Raw genomic sequence first — 27,911 nt, forward strand, 5'->3', positions numbered from 1 at the left:
TGGGAGTATTCATGGGTCTATTTCAATTTCAGAAATAGCTTCCCAACCAACACTATTAAGTGAAGAACAATTGCATAACCTTTAGGATATCTAAAAGACTCCCTCAACTTATAAAGATGCTACTTATTTTTAAAAAATTGATTGTTAGGAACATCAAAGCTTTGTGGCTGTTTCTTCTTCAGATAGCTAGTAGAGGAATCTGTGCACAGAAATTTGTATAGAGATCAGGTGACCTTAGGTAAGACATGTAAACAAAATAACATAAGCATATCCAGGTGCAGTAGCTCACACTTGTTATTCTAGGTACTCAAGAGGCAGAGATTGAGCAGAATGTTTTTGTTGGGTGTAGTAGTTTATGCTTGTCACCCTAGCTATATGGGAAGCATAAATAGGAAGGCTGTATTTCAGGCTGGCTTTGGCATAAATGTGAGACCCTATTAAAAATGGAGCAAAAAGGCCTGGGGGCATGGATTAGGTGGAAGGGTGCCTGTCTGGTAAGTGTAAGGCCCTGAGTTTAAATCCACACAAATTCCACAGAAAAAGGTCTTCATTATCTTTGCTTACAAATGTCTATGCAGACTTCACAGAAATGAACTTTGTATATTTTCTAGAATAGAGAGAACCTTACTGAGTAATTTATGTGATTGGTAAACCATACTCACTTTGAAAGCAAATATATATTTTATAGTTCTACCACAGCAACTTTAGCTACTGCTGTAGTAACTTAGAAATATGGAAAGGGAGGAAAAGCCAGAGAGGCTGCCTTCAGTGTTTTCACAAACAAATGAATCCCTAGAGAAACTTAAAAATCTGGTCTTGCCTCTGAGTAATAAAATCATTAAGTGGGGAAACTTCCATGAAAATTAACAGTTCTAACAGAACTTCAAGCTCATGACATTTCTGTCTTAGGCCTTTTCTTTAGAAATAACTAACAAACAAGGGTTCTTCTCCCTTGGGCTCAGTGGATAAAATCAGAAATGTTAATGTACTGGGACTCTGTATTGAAGTTTTAACTAAATAAAACCACACTTAACAACTTCCGTGTTGGGGGGAAAATCACTTTTTAGGATTCCGTGACAGAATAAAGAAATTATGTGGTCAAAGTTAGGAAAAGAACAGTTAAGTCAAACCATACTTTTCCTGTTTCTATTAATGTTTGTCCTATATACTGATTTAAATATAATTTTATATATACCTAGATATATCTATCTCTTATTTTATGTATAGTGATATACAGTGACATAGAGTGAGGGCTTAATTACCATGTTATTATTCTAATGTTAAGTTGGAGTAGTTCAGGATTAAATGACCCACTCTTCATTTTGTGTGTGAGAGGATTTCGTATGACACATTCTAGATTTTGAATACCACGTGTTTTGGTCTAGGTATCCTGAAGTCTGCTCCTCTCCTCCTACCTGGAAGGCACTTACTCAATGCAGGCTTGCTGGCTGCTAGTGTGGGTGGGATGATCCCATTCATGGTCGACCCTAGCTTTACCACTGGCATTACCTGTCTGGGTTCAGTGTCGGCTCTCTCTGCTATCATGGTAAGAAGCTGTAGATAGAAAAGTACATACTGTACTTATCAAGGCATTGAGAATATTTTGTAGATTACCATATAGCCATATATTTTTTTCTGGTTTTTGAACTAGTCTTTAAAAATGTTTGTATTTATTTTATTAGAATATACCAGTTGTACTAGGAGTTTTACTGTGATATTTTTACACAAGTAAAGAATGTATAATAATTGACCACATCTCCTTTGTTACTCTTCCCCATCCCACTTCTTCTTAAAATAGTTTCAACAGCTTTTATTGTACTATTTTCATACATTCAAGTATTATTCAACCATATTCATCTTTACTCACCCACTTCCTTAGCTCTCCCCTTGCCTACTGGTACTCCCCATTAGAGCCTGTTTTCTTTCCTCCCATTTATCCCTCCTCCCCTTTTTAAAGCATGTATTAATTTTACCAAGGGGTTTCACTATGCTATTTCAGACATGCACATGTATTATGTTTTGCTCAGAATAACCCTCTCTATTGTTCTCTCTTCCCATACCTTCCCAATCCACTTTTGATCAGTAACTTTCACTGAAGTTCCTTATGTCCTTTTCAAACTTGCACCATATTTTGAAATTATTCACCCTTTTCATCTTTCTGTTTCTCACTTTTTCCTCTCATAGTCCAAAAGTTAAAATCACCTTCTATGTATTTGTGTGTATGTAGGCATATGTACATATAAACATGTTCATGAATATATATGTATTCAATGTTTACCTTTTATGTATGAGAAGAAATATATGATAAGATATATAAAGAAAATAACTTTCTCTCAACTGAATTGATCATTTAAAAGTCATATGACAGCTTTATTGCTTGGAGTCTTCACTGGATCAATGTGTTGGCAAATAGGAGTTTAAAAACATCAAGGGTTTCAACTTTATTGAGTGGGTGCCTATTGTGTGACAAATCCTACAAAATACTGCTTTGGGGTTTATGTAAAATATAGTTCTTGCCCATTAGTTGTTCTCAACTTCATCGGGAGAAGTGACAGCAAATCAAACAAGTACATAAAATAAACTGCAGTGAAAAGACCTCCTACACTCAGCTTGGAAGTTAAGCCTTCCATGATAGATTCGACTTTCCTTTTTTTGCTTTAATGTATTATCTATGAGATGGGAGATGTGGCTAATAGCTGAAATAGAACTTGTTTGGAACTGCTCATCAGGAAACTGGGGCGATTAGGAGGCAAGACATTAAATGTCAGGGGTTTAACTTTTCTGATGTTAGCTCTGTGTTCTGCTTTGCTTTTCATGGTAGGGTGTGACCTTGACAGCTGCCATCGGGGGTGCTGACATGCCTGTTGTGATCACCGTGCTGAACAGCTACTCAGGCTGGGCCCTGTGTGCGGAGGGCTTCCTGCTCAACAACAACCTGCTGACTATTGTGGGTGCCCTCATCGGCTCCTCCGGTGCCATCCTGTCATACATCATGTGTGTGGTAAGAGACATGTGTGAAAGGCAAGGAAAGGCATCTCCAGAAACATGGAAGTGCCAGTCATTTCTTTTCAGGAAGAGTAAGTCTGCTTCATTGATTGTTTTTAATTATTTTCCACAAAAATATCAGAATTTTTTATGTGAATACATATCTTTTTCTTCCTGTCCCTTATAATTTTTTTTTTCCAGTCCTGGGCCTTGGACTCAGGGCCTGAGCACTGTCCTTGGCTTCTTTTTGCTCAAGGCTAGCACTCTGCCACTTGAACCACAGTGCCACTTCTGGCTCTTTTCTATATATGTGGTGCTGAGGAATCGAACGCAGGGCTTCATGTATACGAGTCAAGCACTCTTGCCACTAGGCCATATTCCCAGCCCTCTCAATTTTTTTTTATAATTTAAGTATGACATCTAATAAGGAATATAAAATGAATAAGTCTTTAAGTTTGTTACTGAAAGGAGTGACACCATGGGAATTCTTTCCTGTGGGCTGAGGTCAGGGGATTGGGGGTAGATGAATGAAGAGAGGAAGAGTGGGAGAATGTAATCATAATATTTAATATATATATGTAAAAATGGGACTAGGAAAATTAAGAGGATTAATGTTTGGGGGAGATAGGGAGAATGACGAAAGGGATGACACTGAGAAAGACGCATTGCATTCACAAACTGACATGTTGAATTGAAATTTTTTCTACAATTACTTAAAGGTAATAATAATAAATAAAGAAGTAATGTATGTCTTGTTGGAAGTGTAATATATGTTTACATACTCTTGTTTTTCTGTGTATATTTTTACTGTTTTTCTATTTTGTAATTTCTATTTGTATTAGCTGTTTTTTCTATTCAACTGTGGAGAATTAGACAAAACGAGTAAAAATAAAAATCCTTTAATGCTTTCTAATGCCTGGAGAATAAAATACATAAAATTTTTTCAATTTTTTGAATGTATTACATATCTGTATATTTTTGTGTTTTATTTTATAACATATTTTCATTTTTTTTCTTTTTGAGATAGAGTATCTTTATGTACAGCAGTCTGGCCTGACATTAGTGTTCCTCTTTCCTCTGCCTCCCTACTGCTGGAATTATAAGCAAGCACCAGTATATGTAGCTTTCATTCCATTTTTAATTACTTTGCATAAAAGTTCTTGACTTCTTAAAGATTAATAAAATGTGTCATTTTTTGAAGCTTTATACTAATCAAGCAGACTGATATACAAAATTAATTTAAAAGTTTCCAGTGCTATATAATTTGTTATTTTTCTTTCACATTACATGTATCTTTGATGTTTCTGACTTTTGTCTTTAGGTAGATTGCAAGGATTTTCTTCTTTTTTTAGTATTTATTTATTTATAGTAAGTAGTTGTACAGAGGGGTTTCAATTCCAAAAATTAGGTTACACGTACAATGCATCTTGGTCAATGTCATTTCCTTCATCATTCTTCCTAGTCCATGTCAGTACAAGTGGTTGGACTCTTAGGATCTTGCAGTTACTCAGCTTTCTTGCTTCTATTTGAAACACACCTTCGGTCCAAATTTTTGTTGAACATTTGGAGTCTCTTCTGCAAAGTCTCAGCCTCTTACATAAATAGGATTACAGGCTAGAACCACCAACTCCCAGATTGTACTAAATAATTGTTTCTCTTTCCTTCCTCTCATGTAACTTCTAAAAACACTTGGAACCTTATTAGTTTAGAGTAGTCTTCCAGTTTTTTTTTTTGGCAAGGATTTTGTATACTTATTGCCATAGCTTAGAGAGCTCCTTTCTCATTTATGCTCTCACTGATCATCTATGAGAATGCCTATCTTGAATTTTTATGGTGAGCTTTATATAAATAGAAAGGAACAGGACAGGAAACAGTACCATAAATACTTCCTAACTGCTCTTTTTGGTAAATTTAAATTTTCTTTTGAATGGAAAGAAGTTTTCCTTCAACTAATTCAAAGATGTAACTACAAAAATGTTAATTTGTAGATATTCTCTGCATAATATCTTTGGATGACTATTGAAGTATAGGTATAAAATTAAGTGAAATAAGTATGTGTCTTTACACTGATAAATATTTGGGATGAAAAAGAGGTCCTGTTCAGTCCACCTTAGTTGTTTTCGAGCAATGAAGAAGTAAAATCCTGTAGTTTACAATTCAACATTTTTCTCTCTTAATATAAATACCTCATTGTCATTTAATATTGAGTTTATCTTTTCCTATCAAAAACATTTTTATTTATTTGTCCACCTTGTAAAACAAAGGATTTAAATTTGAAACAAGGTGAAGGTTTATGTAGTAAGTTTTCCAGGTTGCCTTGAGAATCTGGAAAGGTGGAGCTTCATATCCTATTGGAAAGCTGCCAAGTTTAGTGAGGTTTTAGGTTTAACTTTTTTTTCCCCCTGCTCCCCAGGCTTGAACTCTAGGCCTGGGCACTATCTCTGAGCTCCTTTTGCTCAAGGCTAGCTAGCATTCTACCACAGGCCACAGGCCATTTCCAGCTTTTTCTGTAATTTAATTGGAGATAAGAAGACTCTCCTGTCCAGGCTGGGGTTGAACCATGATCCTCAGATTTCTGCCTCCTGAATATCTAGTATTACAGGCATGAGCCACCAGTGCCCAGCTATATAAATGTTTTTAAAGAAGAAAAAATATATTCCATTCCTAATAAATATTAATGTCTAAAACCCTTTAACTTGCTTTGACTTGGAAAATTAAATGACCAGCAGAGGGCAGCAGATTTTCATTATTTGTGCTTTTCCAGAAATCTGATTTTAAAATTGAGATTTGAACTTTATCAAAGTCAGTGGCATACTGAGAATAAAGGGCAAGACTTCTACCAAGTTTTTGAAAGGTGCCTTTCTGCTTTTTTTAAAAATCAAGTTTGTAAACATACAATTATGAAACAAAGGGGTTTAATTGTGGTATTTGCATGTAACACATACTTTGATCTAATTAAGCCTGTCTGTATTATTCTTTCCTAACTCCCCTTTCTCCTCCAGATTATTGTTTTATTAGGCTGTCTCGTGTCTATTATCTATCTATGGGTGTCTGTCATCTATGGATAGATGATAATGGGTAGTATGCATATAAAATATACTTAGATCACCAGTGGCTCATGCCTGTAACCTCAGCTACTTAGGAGACTGGGATCAGAGGATTGTAGTTCAAAGCCAGCTCAGGGCAGGAAAGTCTGTGAGACTCTTATCTCCAGTTAACCACCCAAAAAGCCAGAAGCAGAGCTGTGGCTCAAATAGTAGAACCTGCCCTGGAGTTGATAAAGCACAAGGATAACACCCAGGCCCTGAGTCCAAACCCCAGAACCAGCCAGCATACACACACACACACACACACACACACACACACGAAAGAATATGTATATGTATTTCCCCATTTCCCCCACAAACAATCTTGCATTTTATAATCGTTCATACCCCACCTTTTCTTCTTAGATCTAGATTTTGCATACCAGTGAAAATATGTAATGTTTGTCTTTTTCAAAATTTTGATTATCTTTATGTAGTTGTACAAAGGAATTGCCATTATCAAAGCAGTTATGAATATAATGCATCTTGATAAATGTCATTGCTTTCAGCTTTCGACATTCTCATGCATGTCTCTCAACCTACTCTCACTCACTCTTGTAGGATATACATTGACTGCATTCTCCCTCTCTTCTCCTTTTCATTTATTTACTTCTTTCCCCTTGACCCCACCCTATCCTTTGCAAGTACCATTTCCTAATGTTTATTTTGTTGAACTTTGCCTTTCTAAGGAGTTACACTATTTGAGTTATCTCATGAATCTACTATATTTCAGTTAATACATTTGTATATTTGCATGTACATTTGTACATTTGCATACCACCCAATGTATATACTTACAAGTTTACAAGCTAATTCTAGCTTTTATATATTACGGAAAACATATAACTTTGCTCAATCTCTCTGGAAAGCAGTATGTTGGTTCCTCAAAAAAACTAAGCATAAAACTGACCTATGACTCAACAATTCCATTCCTGGGCATTTATCCAAAAGGTTACAAATCAGGCAGGGCACAGTAAAGCCACTAGTACAACCATGTTCACTGCAACACTATTCACCAAGCAACACTATTCACTACAGACAAGGTATGGAATGAACCCAGATGCTCCTCAGTGAAGTCAGGCCCAGAGACACAAACATTTGGCTTTCTTAGCTTAGTCTATTTTGCTCAATAAGATGATCTTAAGTTCTATCCATCTTTGTAAAGACATAGTGTCATTCTTTTTATTGATGAATGAATAAATGGGTATATATGCCACTTTTTTTGGGGGGGGGGAAGGTCAGTTTTTGGGCACCTAGGCTGACTTCATAGCTTGGGTACTATGAATAGTGCTGCTATAAACATGTGTGTTAGGTAACTATTGTATGTCCTTCAGATATCTGCTCAAGAGTGGTATAGCAGGGTCATGCAGCAGTCCCAGTTTTAGTGTTTTTGATAGTGACTGCACTGGTTTTAACATCCATGCCACAGTGTATAAGGATTATTTTTTTAATTCCCCACCTTTGCTAGTGTGTATTGTTTATTTTCCTGATAATAATTCTTCATGAGTGGGATGAGATGAAATCTGTGTCATTTTAATTTGTATTTCCACTATGGCTAGGGATATTGAACATTTACTTTTTCATATATTTATTGGTCTTGTTTCTTAAATTCCTTTCTTCAGGTTTTTAGGTTAATCAACAATATCTCCTAATTTCTATTGACCCTTATTTCTGTCTTTTTCCATCTAGATTTAATGTTTAAAATTCTTGTTGGTTTAGTAACTGCAGCAACTTTTACAATAACATTTCTGTAGCAGTAACCAGAATAAAAATTAGGGGACACTTATTGAAAATATTCTTGTGTGTACTTCTGAAATTATCTGATCATTCATTTTCCTTATTCTGCATTTCAGGATCTGTGTTCTATATCTATAGTCCTATTGTTCTTTTCTTTCTACTTCTACTGCCTCAAGTATGCCATTTACCTTCAGCTTATTACTTGTTTTCTTTTCTTTCTAAAAAAATCTTGTCCTGTGTATATAGCTAATAAGATCTTTGTATAGCAGTGGTCTGAGACTGATAATCATGTTGCATCTGATTAAAATATATCAATAATAGCAAGCTTCTACTACCTTGGATTCAAGGACAGTTATTCTTTTTTTGCCAGTCCTGGGGCTTGGACTCAGGGCCTGAGCACTGTCCCTGGCTTCTTTTTGCTCAAGGCTAGCACTCTGCCACTTGAGCCACAGCACCATTTCTGGCCATTTTCTGTATATGTGGTACTGGGGAATTGAACCCAGGGCCTCATGTATAGGAGGCAAGCACTCTTGCCACTAGGCCATATCCCCAGCCCCAAGGACAGTTATTCTTAATTTAAGAAATATTCAACTAAAAAAGTAAAAGAAGTTTAATGTAGGAAATTTGGAAGAAACAGAAAAGAAATAAGTAATTTAACTCCCATTACTTCTTAACTGCTAATATGGTATTCTCACTATGAATTTTTTCTTTATGTACATACGTTTAAGTATATTCTGTTTAATGTACTATTCAATCTATATTCCACTTAATGTATTATTTAATGTCTATCATTAACTTTAGTTTTTCTGTTGAATTTTCTAGTATATTTTAGCATCTACATGTTAATATAGCACATAGATGCATTGAAGTCTATGCAGATGTATGTTCTTAGTTGTTTTTAATTTTTTTTGTGTGCCAGTACTGGACTCAATCTGGGTGCTGGCCCTGAGATTTTGTTTGCTCAAGGCTAGCAGTCTACCACTTGGGTCACAGCTCTACTTCTGGCTCTTTTTGGTAGTTAATTGGAGATAAGAGACTTTTCTGCTCACTTGATGTCTTACAAATATTATTTAATGAGAAGCTTTTTGAACCATGATCCTCAGATCTCAGGCTCTGAATAGCTAGGATTACAGGTATAATGTGACTATGCCTGGCTTCCTTTTATTTGTTTTCAGTTGTAGTACCCTTTGTGCATCTTAGATTAGTTCCTTAAGTTAGATTTTTATGAGTTTATGTACATGGTCAAAGAGACTATGACTTTTTTTTGTATGTGCCAGCACTGGGGCTTGAACTCAGGAACTCATGCTCTCCATTGGCTCTTTTGTTCAAGGCTGATGTTCTATACAGCTCTGTATCTGACTTGCTTTTTTGTTTGTTTGTTTGTTTTGGTGGTGATTATTTGGAAACAAGCATCTCTCAGACTTTTCTACCCCAGCTGGCTTCAAATTCTGATCCTCAGATCTAAGCCTCCTGAGTAATTATGATTATAGGCTTGAGCCATCAGTGCTGAGTTCTGGGAGTGAGATCTTTTTGTTGCCTTTGAATATGGATGAATTAATCTCCACAGAAAGTTCAACAATCATAACATTTGATAGGGATGAGTGGAGTGCTCCTTTCCTGTGCACGCTACTTCTAGGTGTATTACAAAATAGCAAGATACAATTTTTCTTCCCTTCCAGATGTCCACGATTTCTGATATTTTTCCTTAATCATCACCGATTCTTAACTTATGCTTCTTCATTACAAGAAGCTTGTTTTTTGTGGCCTGTGCTTCATGGTTCTAGATTATTTAGAATAATAATAAAATGAACTAGAAATTTGGTCATTAGTGCCATATTGCAAGAACCATGCTGGATGTCTTATAAATTATTAGTTCATTTAATTCCACAAAGCACAAAGGTAAGAAATATTATTATTTGGGCTGGGGATATGGCCTAATGGCAAGAGTGCTTGCCTTGTATACATGAAGCCCTGGGTTCAATTCCCCAGCACCACATATACAGAAAGCGGCCAGAAGTGGCGCTGTGGCTCAAGTGGCAGGGCAGAGTGCTAGCCTTGAGCAAAAAGAAGCCAGGGACAGTGCTGAAGCCCTGGGTCCAAGCCCCAGGACTGGCCAAAAAAAAAAAAAAAATTATTATTTAATGAGAAGGTATGTTAAAGTATTCATCTTTGTGTTCATGAAGCTTGTCTTTTACCTGGTACATTCAGATGAATATAATGTTTTCTAAATGAACATTAAATGGCTATTTTGTTAGCTCATTTCATATTTTGGGGTATCCCATGGACAGGTTATGGTAGAGGACAATATAGAATTAATGTAATACTGGCATGTTAGTTTTCACTATAGTACCAACTAGAGCAGAGTGGTTTAATTATGTGGGAAGAAATGGAATGTTGTGGAAATGAGTTCTTTTGGGTATCCTCTCAGTCCAAGTGCTGTGGTTATACAATATCCAATACTATAAAAACTGAAAAATTTGATAGTGTCTAAATAGCACTCTCATCTGATTTGCTTTTTATTCAGGTATTGAGTAGACATTAGCCTCTTTATGATCTTATAATCCTTGTGCTGATGTTAGAATTGTGATTACATGGGAAATAGAGCTTTTGTAGAACTAGGATAGTATTTTACAGACAAAAATTTTGTGGTTTTTGTACTTTGCTGTCTGTTTTCAAATGAAGATAGAATGAAATGAGTCAAAAACTAAATCAAAAATAATTTATTTTGGCTTTGTGATGGATTAATTTGTATCTACAAAGCAGTAACATGAAAGAGGCTGGTCAATGGTATATATGTTATTGCTTCTACTTTTTTCTTTTTTATGTCCTTGAGTTTGTTTTCAGACTTATTTCTTATAAGCATTTGGAATTATATGAGTTAAGGATCTCTTTAATGTTGAATAAAAGTTTTATTATAGGGCTTAGTAGCTTAAAAAGGCCTGCCTTGCCCAGTATTGCAAAGTTTTTGTCTTGGAACCTGGGAACTGTTCAAACTGTTGATGGTCACAGGATAGCTTTATGAATTACTTAAGTAAGCAAAAGAAGAAGAAGAAAAGAGAAACAAAGCTGTAAACCCTAAATGTTTATTGAGGACATGGTGTTGCAATGTAAGTTTAGAGATGAAAAATAAAGTAGCTTTTACGAGACCACATGGAATTAACACAGTAGTGATATAATTGTGGATATGTGTTCAACAAGCACACTTTGATTGTTAGACTACTATGGGCTCTCAATTGTTTTATTCTCTCCACTCTTTTTTTTTTTTTTTTTTTTTTGGCTAGTCCTGGGCCTTGGACTCAGGGCCTGAGCACTGTCCCTGGCTTCTTTTTGCTCAAGGCTAGCACTCTGCCACTTGAGCCACAGCGCGCTTCTGGCCGTTTTTTTTTTTTTTTTCTGTATATGTGGTGCTGGGGAATCGAACCTAGGGCCTCGTGTATCCGAGGCAGGCACTCTTGCCACTAGGCTATATCCCCAGCCCCTCCACTCTGTTTTATAAATAATGCTTCCTTTTGTAAATAATGCTTTAATTTAAAGCATTATTAGAATAAGGTGATTCTTTTTTTTTTTGGCCGGTCCTGGGCCTTGGACTCAGGGCCTGAGCACTGTCCCTGGCTTCTTCCCGCTCAAGGCTAGCACTCCGCCACTTGAGCCACAGCGCCGCTTCTGGCCGTTTTCTGTATATGTGGTGCTGGGGAATCGAACCTAGGGCCTCGTGTATCCGAGGCAGGCACTCTTGCCACTAGGCTATATCCCCAGCCCTAGAATAAGGTGATTCTTATACATCTGTTTCTCTGTGTTATATCTTTCTGTGTCCTAGCCCTCAGAAGGACTTTGTGATGATTTCTGTGATAGAAATATTTCATTTTCTAAAATAGTTTTTGTTGTTGTTTAACTGAATGTGGTGTTTCATGCCTGTAATTCTAACTATCAGGAGGTCAGGAGGATAATGGTTCAAGGTCATCCTGGACAAAAAACAAAAAAGAAAGAAAGAAAGAAAGAAAGAAAAAGTAAGACCTACTTTCAGCCAAGAAAGATTAGTTTAGTAGTAGCATGTACCTGTCATTCCAGTTCTGTGGGAGATATAACTGCAGGATCAGGGTCCAGGCTCTCTAGGACAAAACTTTGAGACCCTGTTTGAACAATGACTGAATCAAAAAGGGGCTGGGAAAGTAACTTAGCTGGTAGAGCTCTTGCCTACTAAGTTCTCAGTTCAAACCCTAGTGACATTAAATTTTTTCCATTTTTTTTATTGTCAAAGTGATTGTACAGGGGTTACAGTTTCATATGTAAGGCAGTGAGTACATTCATTATCCAACTTTAACCTAGTGTTTTTGAATCAAATCATTAAGGCAAAGATTTGGTGGAACTTATTTTTTGATAACTTAATTTCAGGATTTGTGACTCAGAAGTGGAAATTTATGAAGTCTCAAGTAGAGTTATTTCAGTTTTCATTCAAGAATTTAAAGCTTCATGTCAGTTTGGCATTATGGACTCAAAAGCCTAAAAGCTTCAGAAAAAATTAAAGTATAGCTTTTATATTGTGTATTTAGGTGTGGCTTTTTGTTATCTTCTGTTTCATTAAGAGTTACATCTGTATCTACAAAGTGGCTACTGGCTGTTGTACTAGTAGTCAGTACTTTAATTTTCCCTGATTTAGTGCTGGTCAGCAAAGAACTCCAAGTGCTTTGTAAATAATGAAGTGCTGTCTCTTTTTCTTAAAGTATTAGATTGACACCTGTGTCACTTTTAAGTGGTATAATGGATATACTTATTGTAACTGTTCAAATAGGCTTTACAATTTTGGGAGAATTTTTCCTTTCCTTCCCTTCCCTCCCTTTCCTTTTCCCTTTCCCTTTCCCTTTCCCTTTCCCTTTCCCTTTCCCTTTCCCTTTTGTTAGTCTTGGTGCTTAAGCTTAGGGTCTGGGCACTGTTCCTGAGCTTCCTTTGCTCAAGGCTGACATTCCAACACTTGAACCACAGCTCCACTTCTGGCTTTTTTTTTTTTTTTTTGGTAGTGTGTTAGAGATAAAAATCTCATGGACTTTCTTGCCTGGGTTGACTTTGAACTGTGATCCTCATAACTCAGTGTCCCGAAGAGCTAGGATTATAGGTGTGAGCCACTGGTGGCTGGCTAAAGGTTAGATTTTCATCTAATTGCAAATACCTACCTACTAACTTTCTCCCTCCCTCCCCCTTCCTCCCCCTCCCCCTCCCCTCTACCCCTCCCCCTCCTCCCCCTCCCCCTCCTCCCCCTCCCCCTCCTCCCCCTCCCTCCTTTCTTTTTTTTTTCATGTCCTTTTTATTTTATTTTTTTTCTCAAATTTTTATTATCAAACTGATGTACAGAGAGGTTACAGTATCATACGTTGGGCATTGGATACATTTCTTGTACTGTTTGTTGCCTTGTCCCTCATGCCCCCCTCCCTCCCCCCCTTTCCCTCCCCCCCCAGGTGTACAGTTCACTTACACCAAACAGTTTTGCAAGTATTGCTTTTGTAGTTATTTCTCTTTTTTTTACCCTGTGTCTCTCAAATTTGGTATTCCCTTTGAATTTCCTACTTCCAATACCAGTAAACACGGTTTCCAATATACTCAGATAAGATTACAGAGATAGTGTAGGTACAACCATAGGAAGGTGATACAAGAACATCATCAATAATAGAAACTACACATACACATAGGACGTTGAAAGTAGTTACAACTGTGATATATCACTTGTTTCCATAACATGGAGTTCATTTCACTTAGCATCATCATATGTGTTCCTAAGGGTATAGCTATTGGGCCTTGTGATGCTCTCCTATGGCTTGCCTAAACCTGTACTAATTATTCCCAATAAGGGAGGCCATAGAGTCCATGTTTCTTTGGGTCTGGCTCACTTCACTTAGTATAACTTTTTCCAAGTCCTTCCATTTCCTTACAAATGGAACAATGTCATTCTTTCTGATAGAGGCATAAAATTCCATTGTGTAAATGTACCACATTTTCCTGATCCATTCATCTATGGAGGGGCATCTGGGTTGGTTCCAGCTTCTCGCCTCCCTCCTTTCTTCCCTTCCCCCTTCTTCTTCTCTCCTTCTCTCCTCTTTCATCTTTATTCCCTCCCTCCTTTTATTCCTTCCTTCTTTTGTACTAGGACTGGGGATTGAACTCGGGGCCTGGGTGGTGGTGTCTCTAGCTGTTGTGCTCAAGGCTAGCACTCTACCATTTGAGCCATAGCTCTGCTTCTTTGAATTCTTGAAATATGTTTGGTTACTCAAAACATCTAGTTTCTTTAACCACGTAACACCAAGATATCTACAAATTACTTATTTTCAAAACCAGAGCACCTAAATGTCATATATTTCAGTTGTGGCATTTGTTTGGTACATTTTTGAATTATTGTAAATGGTTCAAGATAAATGACAAATGCCTTTTTCTTATTTTTATGTTAGAAACGGTAGATTCAGGTTTCCTATTAATTTCTACACTTGGTAATTTACATTGAATTGTTTGTTTTTCATCTATTTGCTGAATATATCTGTGCCAATGACTTGATTATCCATCTACCTCTTTGGAACTGAAAAATATATTAAGATCCTAATAATGCATGTATCTTCTATGACAACTTACATGTCATATTTCCTGAGGCTGAAATAGATTTGGAAGATGAGTGCTATACTCCATTTTTCCTTTTTTTCCCCCCTTGAAGACAGAAGGCAGCAGAATTCTAAATGAAACCTATCCTTATATTTTGCTTTCTTCTCTTGCCTCTTGGCAGCTTGTACCTGATAACTGGATTCACTCTGTAAAGTTTTTTCTTCTTCTCACTTCTTTAGTCCTCTTTCAGTCTGGTGACATGCATCAAAATATATAGAGAGAAGTTGCTCATCAGCACTCAGGCAATAATAGTAGATCTAGATTATTCCATTTATTTTAAAATTTTACTGGTAATTTTCCTTATTTTTTTGTTTTATTTAAAATAATTGTATTGTTATTATTAAGGTGCTGTACAGGGGTGGGGGGCTACTATTTCTTAAGTCAGGTAATGAGTACATTTTGTTTTTTGGGCAATGTCACCCTCTTCCTTTTCCCTTTCCTCCCTCCCTCTCCTGTGCACAAGTTACATAGGTCATTTTTCACATAGTGTATATTGAATAGCATGATTGCATTTGTTCATCCCTCATCCCTCCCTTCCTGTTTTGCCCCTCCCTCCACTGGCCCCCTAAGAAGGAAAAGGAAAAACCAAAGCAAAACAAACAACACCAATAATAACCCCCTGCCCCCAACTCCCAAACAAACCATGTTTCCTTTTCTTGAAGTTCGGTTCAATAAAGAGTATTGGTTTGCAAATGGCTTGATATAAAAAGTGCATGTAGTTTCCAAATGTCTCTGTCATTTACTTTTTTTTTTTCTTTATTGCTGCCAGTCCTGGGGTTTGGATTCAGGGACGGAGCACTGTCCCTGGCTTCTTTTTGCTCGAGGCTAGCATTCTACCTCTGAGCCACAGTGCTACTTCCAGCTTTTTCTGTTTATGTGGTGCTGAGGAATCGAACCCAGGGCTTTGTGTATGCAAGGCAAGCACTCTAACGCTAAGCCACTTTCCCAGCCCTGACATTTAAATTTTTGAAGTAATTTTCAGAAATGCTTGAATTTACCTGGTTTTAAGATGGCTTACATGCAAATAACTTTCTCTGAATGGTTGTATCATATCACAAAATTTGCGCTATTCTAAAAGAGTTTCATGGATTAAGCTCTCACAGTTGATAGTATTGCTTTTCAGGCAATGAACCGCTCCCTGGCTAATGTGATTCTTGGAGGCTACGGTACCACTTCGACAGCTGGTGGAAAACCCATGGAAATTTCTGGCACGCATACAGAAATCAACCTTGACAATGCAGTTGAGATGATTCAAGATGCTAAGAGCATTATTATTACTCCAGGTAAAAAAGGGAAAAACAAAAGCAAAGAAAAACAACCTTTAGTAGCTGTTGTAACTGATTATATTAAAATAGTGTTTTATAATGGGAAAAGTATTGAAATGTCTTTACTTTTGAAAATTTTATGGAAATTTGGTAGCAACACAATAGTTTCTAAGTGAGAAATAGAGAGTTCCCAGTTTAGGTTAATATTTTGGACATTACATAGATATTTTATTAGTTAATGCATTAGTTTTAGTCATGTCTTTTTGTAATTCTGTACACACATTAAGTCGTGGTTGATTTTTTTTTCTCATTGGCAAATTTTGGATCTATTATCAAGATTAAATTAGATATAGTACAGATGTCTTGTCCACGAATTAGACTTTTCAGTCAGTGTTACTCTCTTTGCAATAATAAATATTAAAAAACCCTAACAATTACATGGCTTTCATCAGATAAGAACATAGCCTGGAAAGAGTTTGATCTGTGAGGCACAAAACCCCCTTTGTCCTTAAGTTTGCTTCTGACAGTCCATATGACATTGCCCAAATCATTTCACCTCTCTAGATTTCATTTTTCAGTGTTCTAATGCTTAGCTCAGTTTTTCACTCTTAATCTTATGTTGTTATAGAGAATAGTTTTATGTGAAGAAAACCTACTGATTTTACATGTAGATAGTTTACTAGCTGGTTGTATATGAAGATTAAAAACAAAAAGCACAGCCAAATTGAATGTTAAGCTGCAAGCCTTCTCACCTTGGGACAGTTTTAATTTAAGGGATATTTAAAACATGTGTGTATATTTTTGGAATGTCATTAAAAACGGGCCTGGTATTGCCAATTAGTTGGTGGAATCAAATGAACTAAATACAATGTAAATGAACTAAATCTAAAGTATGGGACACACCTGCATAATGAATTGTTCTAGCCAAAATGGCAGCTGTTAAGAAACTGTTGGAATGGAAAGGTCCAAAGATATAGAGTGAGGACATAGTCTTTTCCTCTAGACATTTTCCAGCTAGCGAAGAAGTCAGATAGGCAAATAAATAACACAAAATGGCTTAGATAATGGCTAAATCATACTATAGACAATTTTTCTCTCATGAGGGACCTAAGAAAGTTTGTGGGAAAGTGATGACTTGTTTTGAGCTGTAGAAAATGGATGTGTTTGGGGTCAGGGAAGGAAATAGCTAGAGCCAGATGTTGGTATTTGGAAAAATGGAGAAGGGCTGGAAATGTGGAGACAGTCATGTCCTATTACAGGAAGAATGATGACTGGTTCTTGGTTACATCTATAACAATGGAGAACTTAGAAAATGATATTTGGTGTAGGGGTAGGGTTGGGGTTGGGAAGAAGGTTTTGAAAGTCTCCCTTTGGAGACATTAAGTCTGTATAATGATCATATTGTACTAGAACTCAACTCAGCTCGAGTCTGCACAGGTCATATGTGTAGTTGCTGAACAAGCTGAGCTACAAACTTGGCCATTCGAAGAGAACAGGAGGAGAAAAAAAGAATCCAAGGGATAGGAACCCAAGGAAGAGAACCCAAGGATTTTATTTGCAAAGCCAAGTACACAGAGAGTTTAAAGATCTGAGTGGGGGAGAGAAAGGAGAAGGCACATGCAAATGTGTACCCAGTGGCAGCAGATCCACACAGTGCTGTGGAGAGATCGTTAGATTTTGAATATCAGATTGAGATTTTTTTAAAGGTTCACATTATGATTTTGCTTTCATTCTGCTCATGACTTGCCTTCATTGGCATAAAACATGTTTTGAATCAGAGAGAAGTGTTAGTCCCTAAGATTGCAAAATAAAACCATGTTTCTCTGTGTTCTTGATGTTCCTCGCAGGATATGGCCTCTGTGCAGCCAAAGCCCAGTATCCCATTGCTGATTTGGTAAAGATGCTCATTGGACAAGGCAAAAAGGTCAGGTATGTGTACACATTGGGTGGTTGCAGTACAAAGGAACATATAGGTATTAAAGCAAATAAATAAATGCCTTAAAATAATAATTGTTTCTTATTTTTAAAAAAATTGATATTATAAAGGTGATGTACAGAGCAGTTACAGTTACCCAAGTCCGGTAAAGAGTTTTTATTTTTTGGACAATATCACCACGTCCTTCATTCTCTCCCAGTTTTTCCTTCCCATCCTTACTCCAAGTTGTATCCTTAAAGTGACATGTTTCACATGTACTCTTAAGTAAAGAAACTTAAGTTGTGAAGAAAAGCCTCGACATTTCTTGTTACTTAGTTTTCCTGCTTCTGGCTAATAGCATGGCATCTATATGTAGATTTATTTGATTTATTTTTTGGCAGTACTGGGCTTGAACTCAGGGCTTTGTTCTTTATTGTTTGAGCCATGCTTCCAGTCATAGACTTATTTTCGAAAGGAAAATTTTATTGTTCCAAATTTATTAGTTGAGAAAAACCAGAAGTCGTGTTTCTGTATGATTTGATTTTGGGAAGGAGAGCAGGCAGAGCATTTGTATGACATTAAGTTGTAGTTTTTGTTTGTTTTGGTTTCTGTTCACATTGACAAACAAAGAGCCTCCAAGGTGGTTTTGGAAGAGAATGTCCCAGAAATAAACCTATTGCCTGGCTGTTCATTGTTTGCTGATTTCATTCTCAAGCTCTCAAGGTGGAAAATACAGCTGAAAATGTTTTTTTTTTTTTTTTAATTCTCCATACTTTTTGAAACCAGAAGTAGCACTGTGGCTGCTCCTGATACTTCCCTTTTGATTATTGGCCCCTGCTTTCAGGAGGACATTAGGCAGACCAGAAAAGTAAAGGATTCTGTATGCCTCACTATTCCCATGATCTTAGGTAAAGAGTTTGAGGAACCTAAAAAATAGGGCAATTGGGGATGAACTTGGTGTCATTGTAGTACTTCACATCTGTTCTGCTCTGCTTTGCGACCCCATCTGGAGCTCTGCTCTTACTTAGAAGTCAGAGAAGACAGTGCCTGGTCATCCCCAGGAGACACACTGCTGTTCAGTTAGTGGGCAGGCAGGTTCCCGAGCAGTTACATAGCCAGGGCACTGTAAGTCTGAGTAAATAGAATGAATAACATCTATGCACTGAACTGTTAATGTTTATTCATAAAAATTCATTTTAGAGACTGAAGGTATGGCTCAGTGGTAGAGCTCTTACTTAGCATTTGTGTGACATGTGGTTTGATTCCTAGTTTTACCCTCCTCTCCCCCCCCCCCCCCCCCGCCAAATCCGTAGATTTTGTATGTGTGTGGGAGATTAAGGGGGGCTTCTAGGGCTTGAACTCAGGGTCTGGGTGCTGTCCTTGAGCTTTTATGCTCAAAGCTAGTTCTCTAGCACTTGAGGTACAGCACCACTTCTGGCTTTTTTGATGATTAATTGGAGATAAGAGCTGGGGCTCTCAGATCTCAGCCTCCTGAATAGCTAGGATTATAGATGTGAGCCACCTGTACCTGGCCCCCTTGTAAAAATTTTAAGATAAGGGCATGGAGTGTAGCTTAGTGGTAGAGTGCTGGCCTAGCATGCTTAAAGCCCTGGGTTTGATTCCTTAGCACCACATACACAGAAAAGGCTGGAAATGGCACTGTGGCTCAAGAGGTAGAGTGCTAGCCTTGGGCAAAAAGAAACCAGGGACAGTGCCCAGGTCCTGAGTCCCAAGCCCCAGGACTGGCAAAAAAAATTAAGATAAACATTACATTTTTGTAAGCAGATAAGAAAGCTAAACAGTGTACCTTAGACTAGTCTGAGGGTGTGAGCCAGACTGGCTGCAGAATGCTGTTCCAGTGCTCATGTTGGAAAAGATGTAGATGGCAAAATCAGAGGGATCTGAATTGTCTTAGCATCAGCAGCTATGCCAGCTATTTTTCTTCCTTCCTTCCTATTGTTGCTTTCTTTTCCAGCAATCTTCTCCCATCTCTACCTGAAATCTATGATTTGTGTTTTTTTAAATACATAGAGTCAAAATACTACTTTGTGGTAGGACCTAAACTTCTAAGATGTGGATGATTTTCTTTTCTTTTTTTTTTTTTAAGTTTTTATTATAAAACTGATGTACAGAGAGGTTACAGTTTCATACGTGGATGATTTTCTTATTTAGTGATACTTCTAGATGAATTAAAGATGAAAGATGAGAAAAGTCACCATTTGATTTTTATTCTATAAGAAATCTTTGAAAATTCTTTATTCCTATTTTTTATAAGATACTAAGTTGTGTTATCTCTTTTAGTCATGGCCTCATGACTTAGAACATTTTCAGACCTATAAGTAAAAAGGATGTGTTATTTTCCAACAATAAATTATCTTTATCTACATGTGAAGAAGTCTGATGTATTAGTAATGCCTTCCTCTGCCAGAGAAATGTTTAGGGGATGTGTGGCAAGCACAATACAATATATAGAAAAGATGGCATTCATGGTTTACTTTTCCTCAGGGAAGGGAATGTTTAAATATGGAATATTTCTTTTGATATCCACCCATCAGCTCAGGTTTATCAGATATCTTAGGAAACCAACCCAATCTTAGACTGTTAAATATAGATTTGAAGATTATTATAAGACTTTTGGACAGCCTGAAAAAAAAAACAGGGCAAGGAAAGAAGTGAATAAGAAAGAAAATGTATCTGAAAAAGGTATAGGATAGGTGAAGTTTTAGATTCTGATAAGGCCACAGATAAACTACTGTTTATCTATATAGGAAAAGTAATCATTTGATTTACCACTTATCAGAAAGATTTAACTATACATACATGAGTCTGTCTCAGTAATAAACTGCATTTCCTGAAGTAATTTTGTGAATATAATAGAAAGCTTTTCCTGAGAGAGCCTTTTGTTATTTTGCATAATTGCTGACATAATTTACTCAAAATAATTTATTAGTCAATTTGTTAATAACTTATGATATAGAATCAGAATAAAATTATTGCTCAGTCTGGTTTCTCTGCGAGTTAGGAGACATTACCAATTTACATTCATCTGCTATTCTCATTAAAGGTGCAATTATAATGTAATATATTGCAGTGTTTTTTTTTTTACTCTCAAATGTTGAATTTTCAGCATAAGCTTTATAACAAGTTATGCAAAGCTTGCATTTGAATCCGATAAGAAGAGTACTATTAGAGTGAAATGATGACAGTAGGCTATCATATTTTTTCCTTTCTAGCTTCTGTGTGGAATATAAGTTTTTAAGTTGATACTTGGTTGATCTTGCTGTATAAATGTGTCATCGTCTTTTCAGTTGATCTTGCTGTATAAATGTGTGTCATCATCTTTTCATAGACAAAATGCAAATCTCCGTGACAGGATTGTATGAGCACAAAGATGTGAACTTGGTTTTAAAGAGGCAAATGTGTGTTTGAACAAGTGATGGCTGCAGCACTTACCTCGGATTTTAATAGAATAAATCTGTATTTACAGTTTGCATTAATTCAGTCCTTTCATCACTTTGGGGAGCTCGCATAGTGTTCATTGAGTGCAGCTGCTGAGCCTCTGGTTTTAGTAGGTCTTTGTGCCTCAGGACCCCAGCATGCCTAGCATCCAGATGTGGTGACATACTTACACACATCCCCAGTGGAAATGTGCCAGTAGGGACATAACAATTGTCATCAATTAGTTATGCTCAAGTGGTGCCAAGAAAAATTGCATCTGTCATTCAGTATGTCTGGCTTCACGGCTCATGATTGATTTAGAGATACTCCTGTTTTCCTTTACTTTGACCACAGACATAACATGCTCACAAAAGCCTGGGATGTTATAATGAAGCTCATGACATTTCATGACAGGAACTCATCTCAGGACATCCATGTTATGCAAATTTACTGACTTAGGCTTTGTGTAATGGCCAAGACAAGTCCTTTGCAGTTGCCTAGAATGCCTGTGTACGTTTACCTAACTTGGATCTTGGAAAGCATTTTAGGACAAAAAACATTAGAGTACAAGAGTACAGTTTTTCTTGGTACTTTCCCATCTTTGATTTATAATGAAACCTTTTCATAAATCAAAGATAGCATTCCCAATGAGTAAATAACTACATGATTTTTTCCCCTGATATATTGCCTGGTTTTTGAGATATTTTTATATCTATGGGAAACATTTTTTATCTTCCTTTGATTGACTAACTGATGCCACATATTACTTTATTTAGTGGATAGTACTGGGGTTTGAACTCAGGGCATTGTGCTTGCTTACTCAGCTGGCTGATGCTCTACTACTAGAGCCATATCATTTGTTTTTCTGATGGTTATTTTGGAGATGGAGTCTCTTGGACTTTCCTGCATAGGCTGGCTTCAAACAATCCTCTGGATCTTTAACTTCCTGAATAGCTATGATTACATGGGTGAATATAGCTAGTGCCTGACCACATTTGTATTAATGTTCAACCAAACGCTCTATTAATTAACTTAATAGAATTTCTTGCTTCAAATTTTATAGTTATGAAGAAAATAAGTTTATCAGTGAATCAATGAGTTCCATTTAATATGCTACTGTGTTAAGTAAGCCAGGTAGAATAGGGGTAGGGTAGGAATATAATGGAGAGGGGCTAATAGTAGCAGTTTCAATTTTTTGTGTTACTTATAACACATAAATTTTTTCAGAATAAAATGTATGAGTATGTATATATGTGTATATATAGACATATGTACACCTGGGAAATTTCAGGCATGTATATATAGATACAGACACACATGTCTGTTTATGTGTATAATCTATTGTTCATCACCTGTCAAAATACATCATGATATCTATGGTGTTTTAAGTTTAGTAATATCTTATGATTTTGTAATATGGTTATAGCCTTAAATATATATTAGAGGACACTTAAAGATGAAATATTCTGTCCCTCCAAGTGTGTTTTTCTTTGTCCTAATGAGTTCAGTGTCATTCAAATAAACAGAGTTAAGCTATCTAGGATTTGTTGTGTTTTGGGGTAGCAGAAAAATTAAGGCATGAAGATTTGTAAAGTAACAAAGGCAGGTGCTTCTGAAGAGAATGGGAATTAGGTCAGGCTGAAGAACTAGTATGGTATTTGAGTGAAGAAAGACATTATCTAGCAGTTTTATGTCAGTACTTTTTAAGAAAAGCCATGACTATTCATATCACTGGCCATGTGTAATACTTTGTGTCAGGGCACTGTTCTGGGTTCTGGGGCTGCATCTGTGAGTACTACAGACAAAAATCTGTAGTCCTATGGAGTTAATATTCATTGGGAAGTTAGGTAATAGATTTCAAGATATTTTGAATAGGGGACACTGATCAGCTCCTACTCCCTTGTTCGGATGCTAGTTAAAAGGAGGAACAGTGGTGAATAGGTTCTTGGATCAGAGCTTCAGCATTTTAACTGGCACTGTGAGGTGCCGAATTAGCCTGTGTTTCTGGTTTGCCTAGAGAATGTGGTGTTACTTCACATTGAGTTGGATTCCTTGAAAAAACAGGGGAGGAAGGATGGATTGGATGGCTGTTATTTATGGAATTGGCCAACTGAATCAAACTTTTGATGGCAGAGAATAAAATTAAAGAATATCCATTCACTCACATGTATGTCAAGCCTATTGTATAAGATTGCCAGTGATCTCCCAGATCAAAGGTGTCTGTTAAGTTTTTCCAAAGTGATAGTCTTCTCCCCAGATAGTTGACTTTACTACCCCTGGCATATTGGCATGGTGAATGTGTTAAAAGCCAGAGCTTTAGATGCATGTTATAGTCTTTCCTAGCCCTACCATTGTAGGGCTCACTCCTTAGACTCTCCAGTCTCAGGTGTTCCAGTGTTTGAAGATCAATCACTTGCCATATGAAGCCAGTGTTTCTGGCCATCTTGGTGATTTTTGGCTTTTAGTTTAAGTGTTGTAACAAACTCTTTGACTTTGGTTTATTCAGTGAGGTTCATGTGAACAGAATATAGATTAATAAAACCCCTCCCCTCTTCTCATTTCATCATCAGATTCCTGTTATGTTTTCCTTATAATTTTCATGGTGTTCATTAGCCATTGCATCCCAAGTTCCATGCAATGATAAAATTAAAGTTATTCAGGCAGAAATATGCTAGAGTATAATCTTCCAGAATTAATACGGGATAGTATTGAATTTTTAGTTTTTGTTGTAGCACTCTTCATGGTTTTGCTTTTTATTTTGGAAATAAAAAGAAGTGCTAGTAGTCATGCAGTTTCTATTCTGAGCTTGGCAGCTAGATTTGGTTCAATTATAGAAAAGCTGAATTTAAATAACATTTATAATGAAAACCCTTGGTATAGAAGAGGTGTTGTATGTAGTACTATAGAGCACTCTGCTGGTATTTGTACCTGGTTTTCTGTGGACATCTTCTCATCTCTTTGATTTGTATGACTAGCTAGCATAGATAGAACAATTATGCTGTGGAGATGTTTTTGTAAACTCTTTGACATCATAGCTATTTTTTTTTTCCTGAAGAAGGGAAGGTATATGCAAATACCAGATGTTAGAACTGGAGTAGTGATTCAGCCCTGCCTTTAAATAAATGATAAAAAAGGCCATCTCATTTTTTTTTTGCCTAGGCTGGCAAAAATCCTCATAGGATTATAGTGATGCGCCAAGGGAACTTTTTACATGTCCTGCCCAAGGGAAGTCTTTTTCAGTTAATTAACCCTGTCTCTCTTCCAATAGTAAACCAACTGGTTAGTTAGTCCTGACCTTTACACTACCAATGGTAATTTAAGTAGTGTTTTCTATGTTCACTTCATGTTTTAGAAGGCAATTATTACTTCAGAAATAATTGTGTGTGTGTATGTATGCTTAAAAAAATAAAAGGAACTCTGGCTATCAATCAGAAGTTTTGATTAGTAGTGTGATATAAGTCAAAGAAACTTGCCTACTTAATCTTGCATATTTTTCTAGATGACATGAATAACTAAATGTAAAAAAATATTGACCCTAGTAATGAATTCTTTTAACTCCCTCACACATCCTCTTTTAGCATAGGTCATTGCAAACTCAGACTATAACAGTCCTTAAGAGACTTTTTATTGAATCTGCAGTGGGACCTTTAGCCTGTTTGATGAAAGAACTCTATGTGGACATAAGCTGGTGTAATTTCACACAAAGGATGCTTGTCATTGGTAGCAGTTGGATTGGAGGAATTTTGGAGGTCTGTTTTCATCATTAAGGTGGTTGTCATTTTCCTCTCATTGGATCACGATCCTTTACTTCAGAGGTTGCAGGGGAGGTCATGAGGCCACTCTGTTTACAGTGTGCCTTCCAGGGGACACTTTTATTCTGTAGACCCCGTAATACTGAAATGCCTCACCTGTGGCCAAGTGTGTGCCTCTCATGGGAAACTTGTTAATACTGGTAGATGTCTTGTTACTCTTGTCTGTTCTAGGCCCAATTTATTCCTATCCTACTGGCCACTTGCTGTGACCAACCTGGCCATAAAGAGAGTTATGTTTGGGTGTATGGGTCAGGTAAAACACAGCCAAATAAGACATGACATCATAATCAGTTTTTATTCCTCATAGACCCCTGAGAGAAGAGGGATACAGATGATTGGAAGGGTGATATCAAATCCAACCAGTAGGATGATTAAGTGAGCCTGGAGGACCAAAGCTTTTGTTGGGTTCTGGGCCGTATGTTAGCAGCTCCCCATGAAGAGTTCTGATTTGTGAGTTCAGAGTAAGTAGATAGGAGACCAACAGTTTCTGATGGGACTGTGAAATGGCCACTGTAGCATACGTAGACAATCCACACAGAGTGCAGTGGTTGTTCTGGGGGAGTCAGAAAGAGTACCTTTATATGTCCTACAGGTGGTTGTTTAGGGGAGGTATTGATTCAAATATGGGGAAGAGGAAGCCAAGAGCTGGAAACTAACCAAGATGACTAAGCTCCACTTCTCCTATGACACTGCCTATGCTATATTTAGATTGGATGCTGAGACAACATAACATTACATGTCTGTACAACACGTCTATTGATTTATAAATATTTATGGTTTGCAACCAAGAACAGTAAGTGGGCTTTTAACAAATGAACACTCTTTTTATTTTATTTTCTCTTTGCATATTTTGCTTAGTGAATCTGTCCATTTCTGAAGAGGTTACAATACCTATTTAGGAAAATTGGGTTGAGAAGACAGAATTCCTAACTGCCTTCAGTGTACATTCCCCCATACACAATTTGATTTCTAAAGTACAAAACATAGTAAAGAAAGGGAAGTTGACCTTTTGAAAACCTGAGTATGGAAAAAAATTGCCCCATGACTCCCAAAACATGTAATCAAATAACTGGGGGTTATAAAGAATTTTATTTATCTATTTTTTTTTAGAATATGGAGATCCTTTTGAGTATTTAAGACAGGATGAGACTACACAGTGGGAAAACACTCTCAATATTTGAGAAAGAGGCTCAACTGTTCCCGATGTTTCTTTGTCTAGTTGTTGAATTAGACTGCTCAATTCAATAAGCCATTTGTCATGGTTTATTGAACCCCAATCTGGATATTTCCGTGAAGGAAAATGTAGTCTATTTGGGCATTTGTGGTGATAACCATTTGGTAAAGATTGTTTTATATTCTGTCATAGCTTCATATGCCTAAGAACAACAGCTTAATCCACCCAGTCAGAACACATTGTCTCCATGGCCTGGGATGATGGAAATTCATGTTGCTGTGCTTTGTTTTAAAACATGTGGTATCTGAAATCTAATGTGAGGCTGCACAAAACTGTTAACAGTGGGCTTATTTGTCATCATATGTTATAAAAGAAGCTTTCAAAACAACAATACGTTGTGAATAGCTCCTTTTCCAAATTTTATCCATTTACTTGTGATTCGTGAATAGTCCTTACATACTCTCTTAGTTGTTTTCATTCTTCCTAGATTAATTAGAAAAACTCAGAAGATCTTTTTTTTTTTTAAGTAGAGTTTATTATTCCACTTTAAAAAAATTGTGCCTGGGTCTGTTCTTAATTGGTAACTCAGGATTGAGCTTTTTTATTATATAATAATTTTATATTATATATGTTTATCATCTTCGTATTTGAGAGACAAAATGGCAAAAAATACTGGTGTTTTTCTTGTTTCAAGATACTGAAGACACTAGCCAAACTAAAAGATAACATTTGTTGTATCTGTCAAACAAAGCACTACTTGTTTGCCTAATGGTCTATTGAAAAGGTGAAAGTGACTATTTGAAGACAGGTAAAATGGCTTATGCCTGTATTCCTAGATTAGGGAAACAGAGATTCAGAGAATCACAGTTGGAGGACAAGTTGGTTAAAAAATATTGTGAGACTCCCAACTCAACCAATCACTGGGCATCGTGGTATAGTATATGTCTATCATCCCAGTCATGTTGCCGAGCTGGGTGCCAGTGGCTTACACCTGTCAAAGCCAGTCTGGGCAGGAAAGCTGGTGAGACTCTCATCTTCAATTAACCACCAGAAAACTGGAAGTGGCACTGTCTCAAAGTGGTAGAGCACTAGCTTTGAGCTGAAGAGCTCAGGGATAGTGCCTAGGCCCAGAGTTCAAGCCCCACAACCCCTGCCCCCCCCCCCCCCCACCAAAAGACTATTAGCATAAATGTGTATTTGACTATTAGTGATCAAGTTCTCCTTGAGTCCAGTTTTCATATACTATCATTACACGAGGCGAGCACTTTACCACTAGGCCATATTCCTAGCCCCATACTACCATTATAGTATGTAGCTTTTGTCTATGCGTTCTCTAGTCTTTCTTATGTTGTTGTAAGCACAGAGAACTTCTGGCTTTTATTGTATTAACTTGACATATACTGATATTTCAAAGTTGAATTAGAAAAGCAACCTAGAGTGTGTTGGTATAAACTAACATTTGTTCTACTGTAAAAATATGCACTCCTTTGTATGATGTGGACATTAGAAAATGTATACACTTGAAAAGTATAGATGAGCATTTGTATTACCAAATATATTTGAATAGAATATTATAATGACAGTGCACCTCTATTGAAGGCTTGTATCAGTCAAGCACTTACCTAAAGCACTTTGTATGAAAAGCTCTTTATACAAAATACTCCAATGCCATCTCAAAGCAATCTTCTAAGGAGATTTTGTTATCAAAATCTCTATTTCTCATGGCACATATGAGGAAACTGAAATGCATAGAATTTGTTCAAATATTTGGGGTCATTTGTCATTCTACCTTTTTTTTTTGGTGATATTGGAGTTTGAACTCAGAAGTACTCCACTACTTGAACTACATCTCCAGCCCCT

General features: G+C 36.8%; 1 protein-coding gene and 1 long non-coding RNA gene across 5 annotated transcripts in view; one reads left to right on the forward strand and one right to left on the reverse strand.

Moving 5' to 3' along the window:
- Positions 1–27,911, forward strand: part of Nnt (nicotinamide nucleotide transhydrogenase) — a 107,902-nt gene that overhangs the window by 72,231 nt on the left and 7,760 nt on the right. For all 4 annotated transcript variants that reach the window (XM_048368472.1, XM_048368474.1, XM_048368473.1 and 1 more), the window contains exons 16-19: positions 1,386–1,546; positions 2,822–3,001; positions 15,571–15,730; positions 17,560–17,641. In XM_048368472.1, the coding sequence (XP_048224429.1) occupies positions 1,386–1,546; positions 2,822–3,001; positions 15,571–15,730; positions 17,560–17,641 (583 nt within the window). The remainder of the gene's footprint in view (positions 1–1,385; positions 1,547–2,821; positions 3,002–15,570; positions 15,731–17,559; positions 17,642–27,911) is intronic.
- On the reverse strand, positions 42–15,217 carry LOC125367782. Its single transcript, XR_007214153.1, has 3 exons — positions 15,078–15,217; positions 11,925–11,928; positions 42–52 (listed from the first exon to the last, which is right to left on the reverse strand). It is a non-coding gene; the product is annotated as an uncharacterized LOC125367782 (long non-coding RNA).

The sequence above is a fragment of the Perognathus longimembris genome, chromosome 19, assembly GCF_023159225.1.
Source record: "Perognathus longimembris pacificus isolate PPM17 chromosome 19, ASM2315922v1, whole genome shotgun sequence".
NCBI lineage: Eukaryota > Metazoa > Chordata > Mammalia > Rodentia > Heteromyidae > Perognathus > Perognathus longimembris.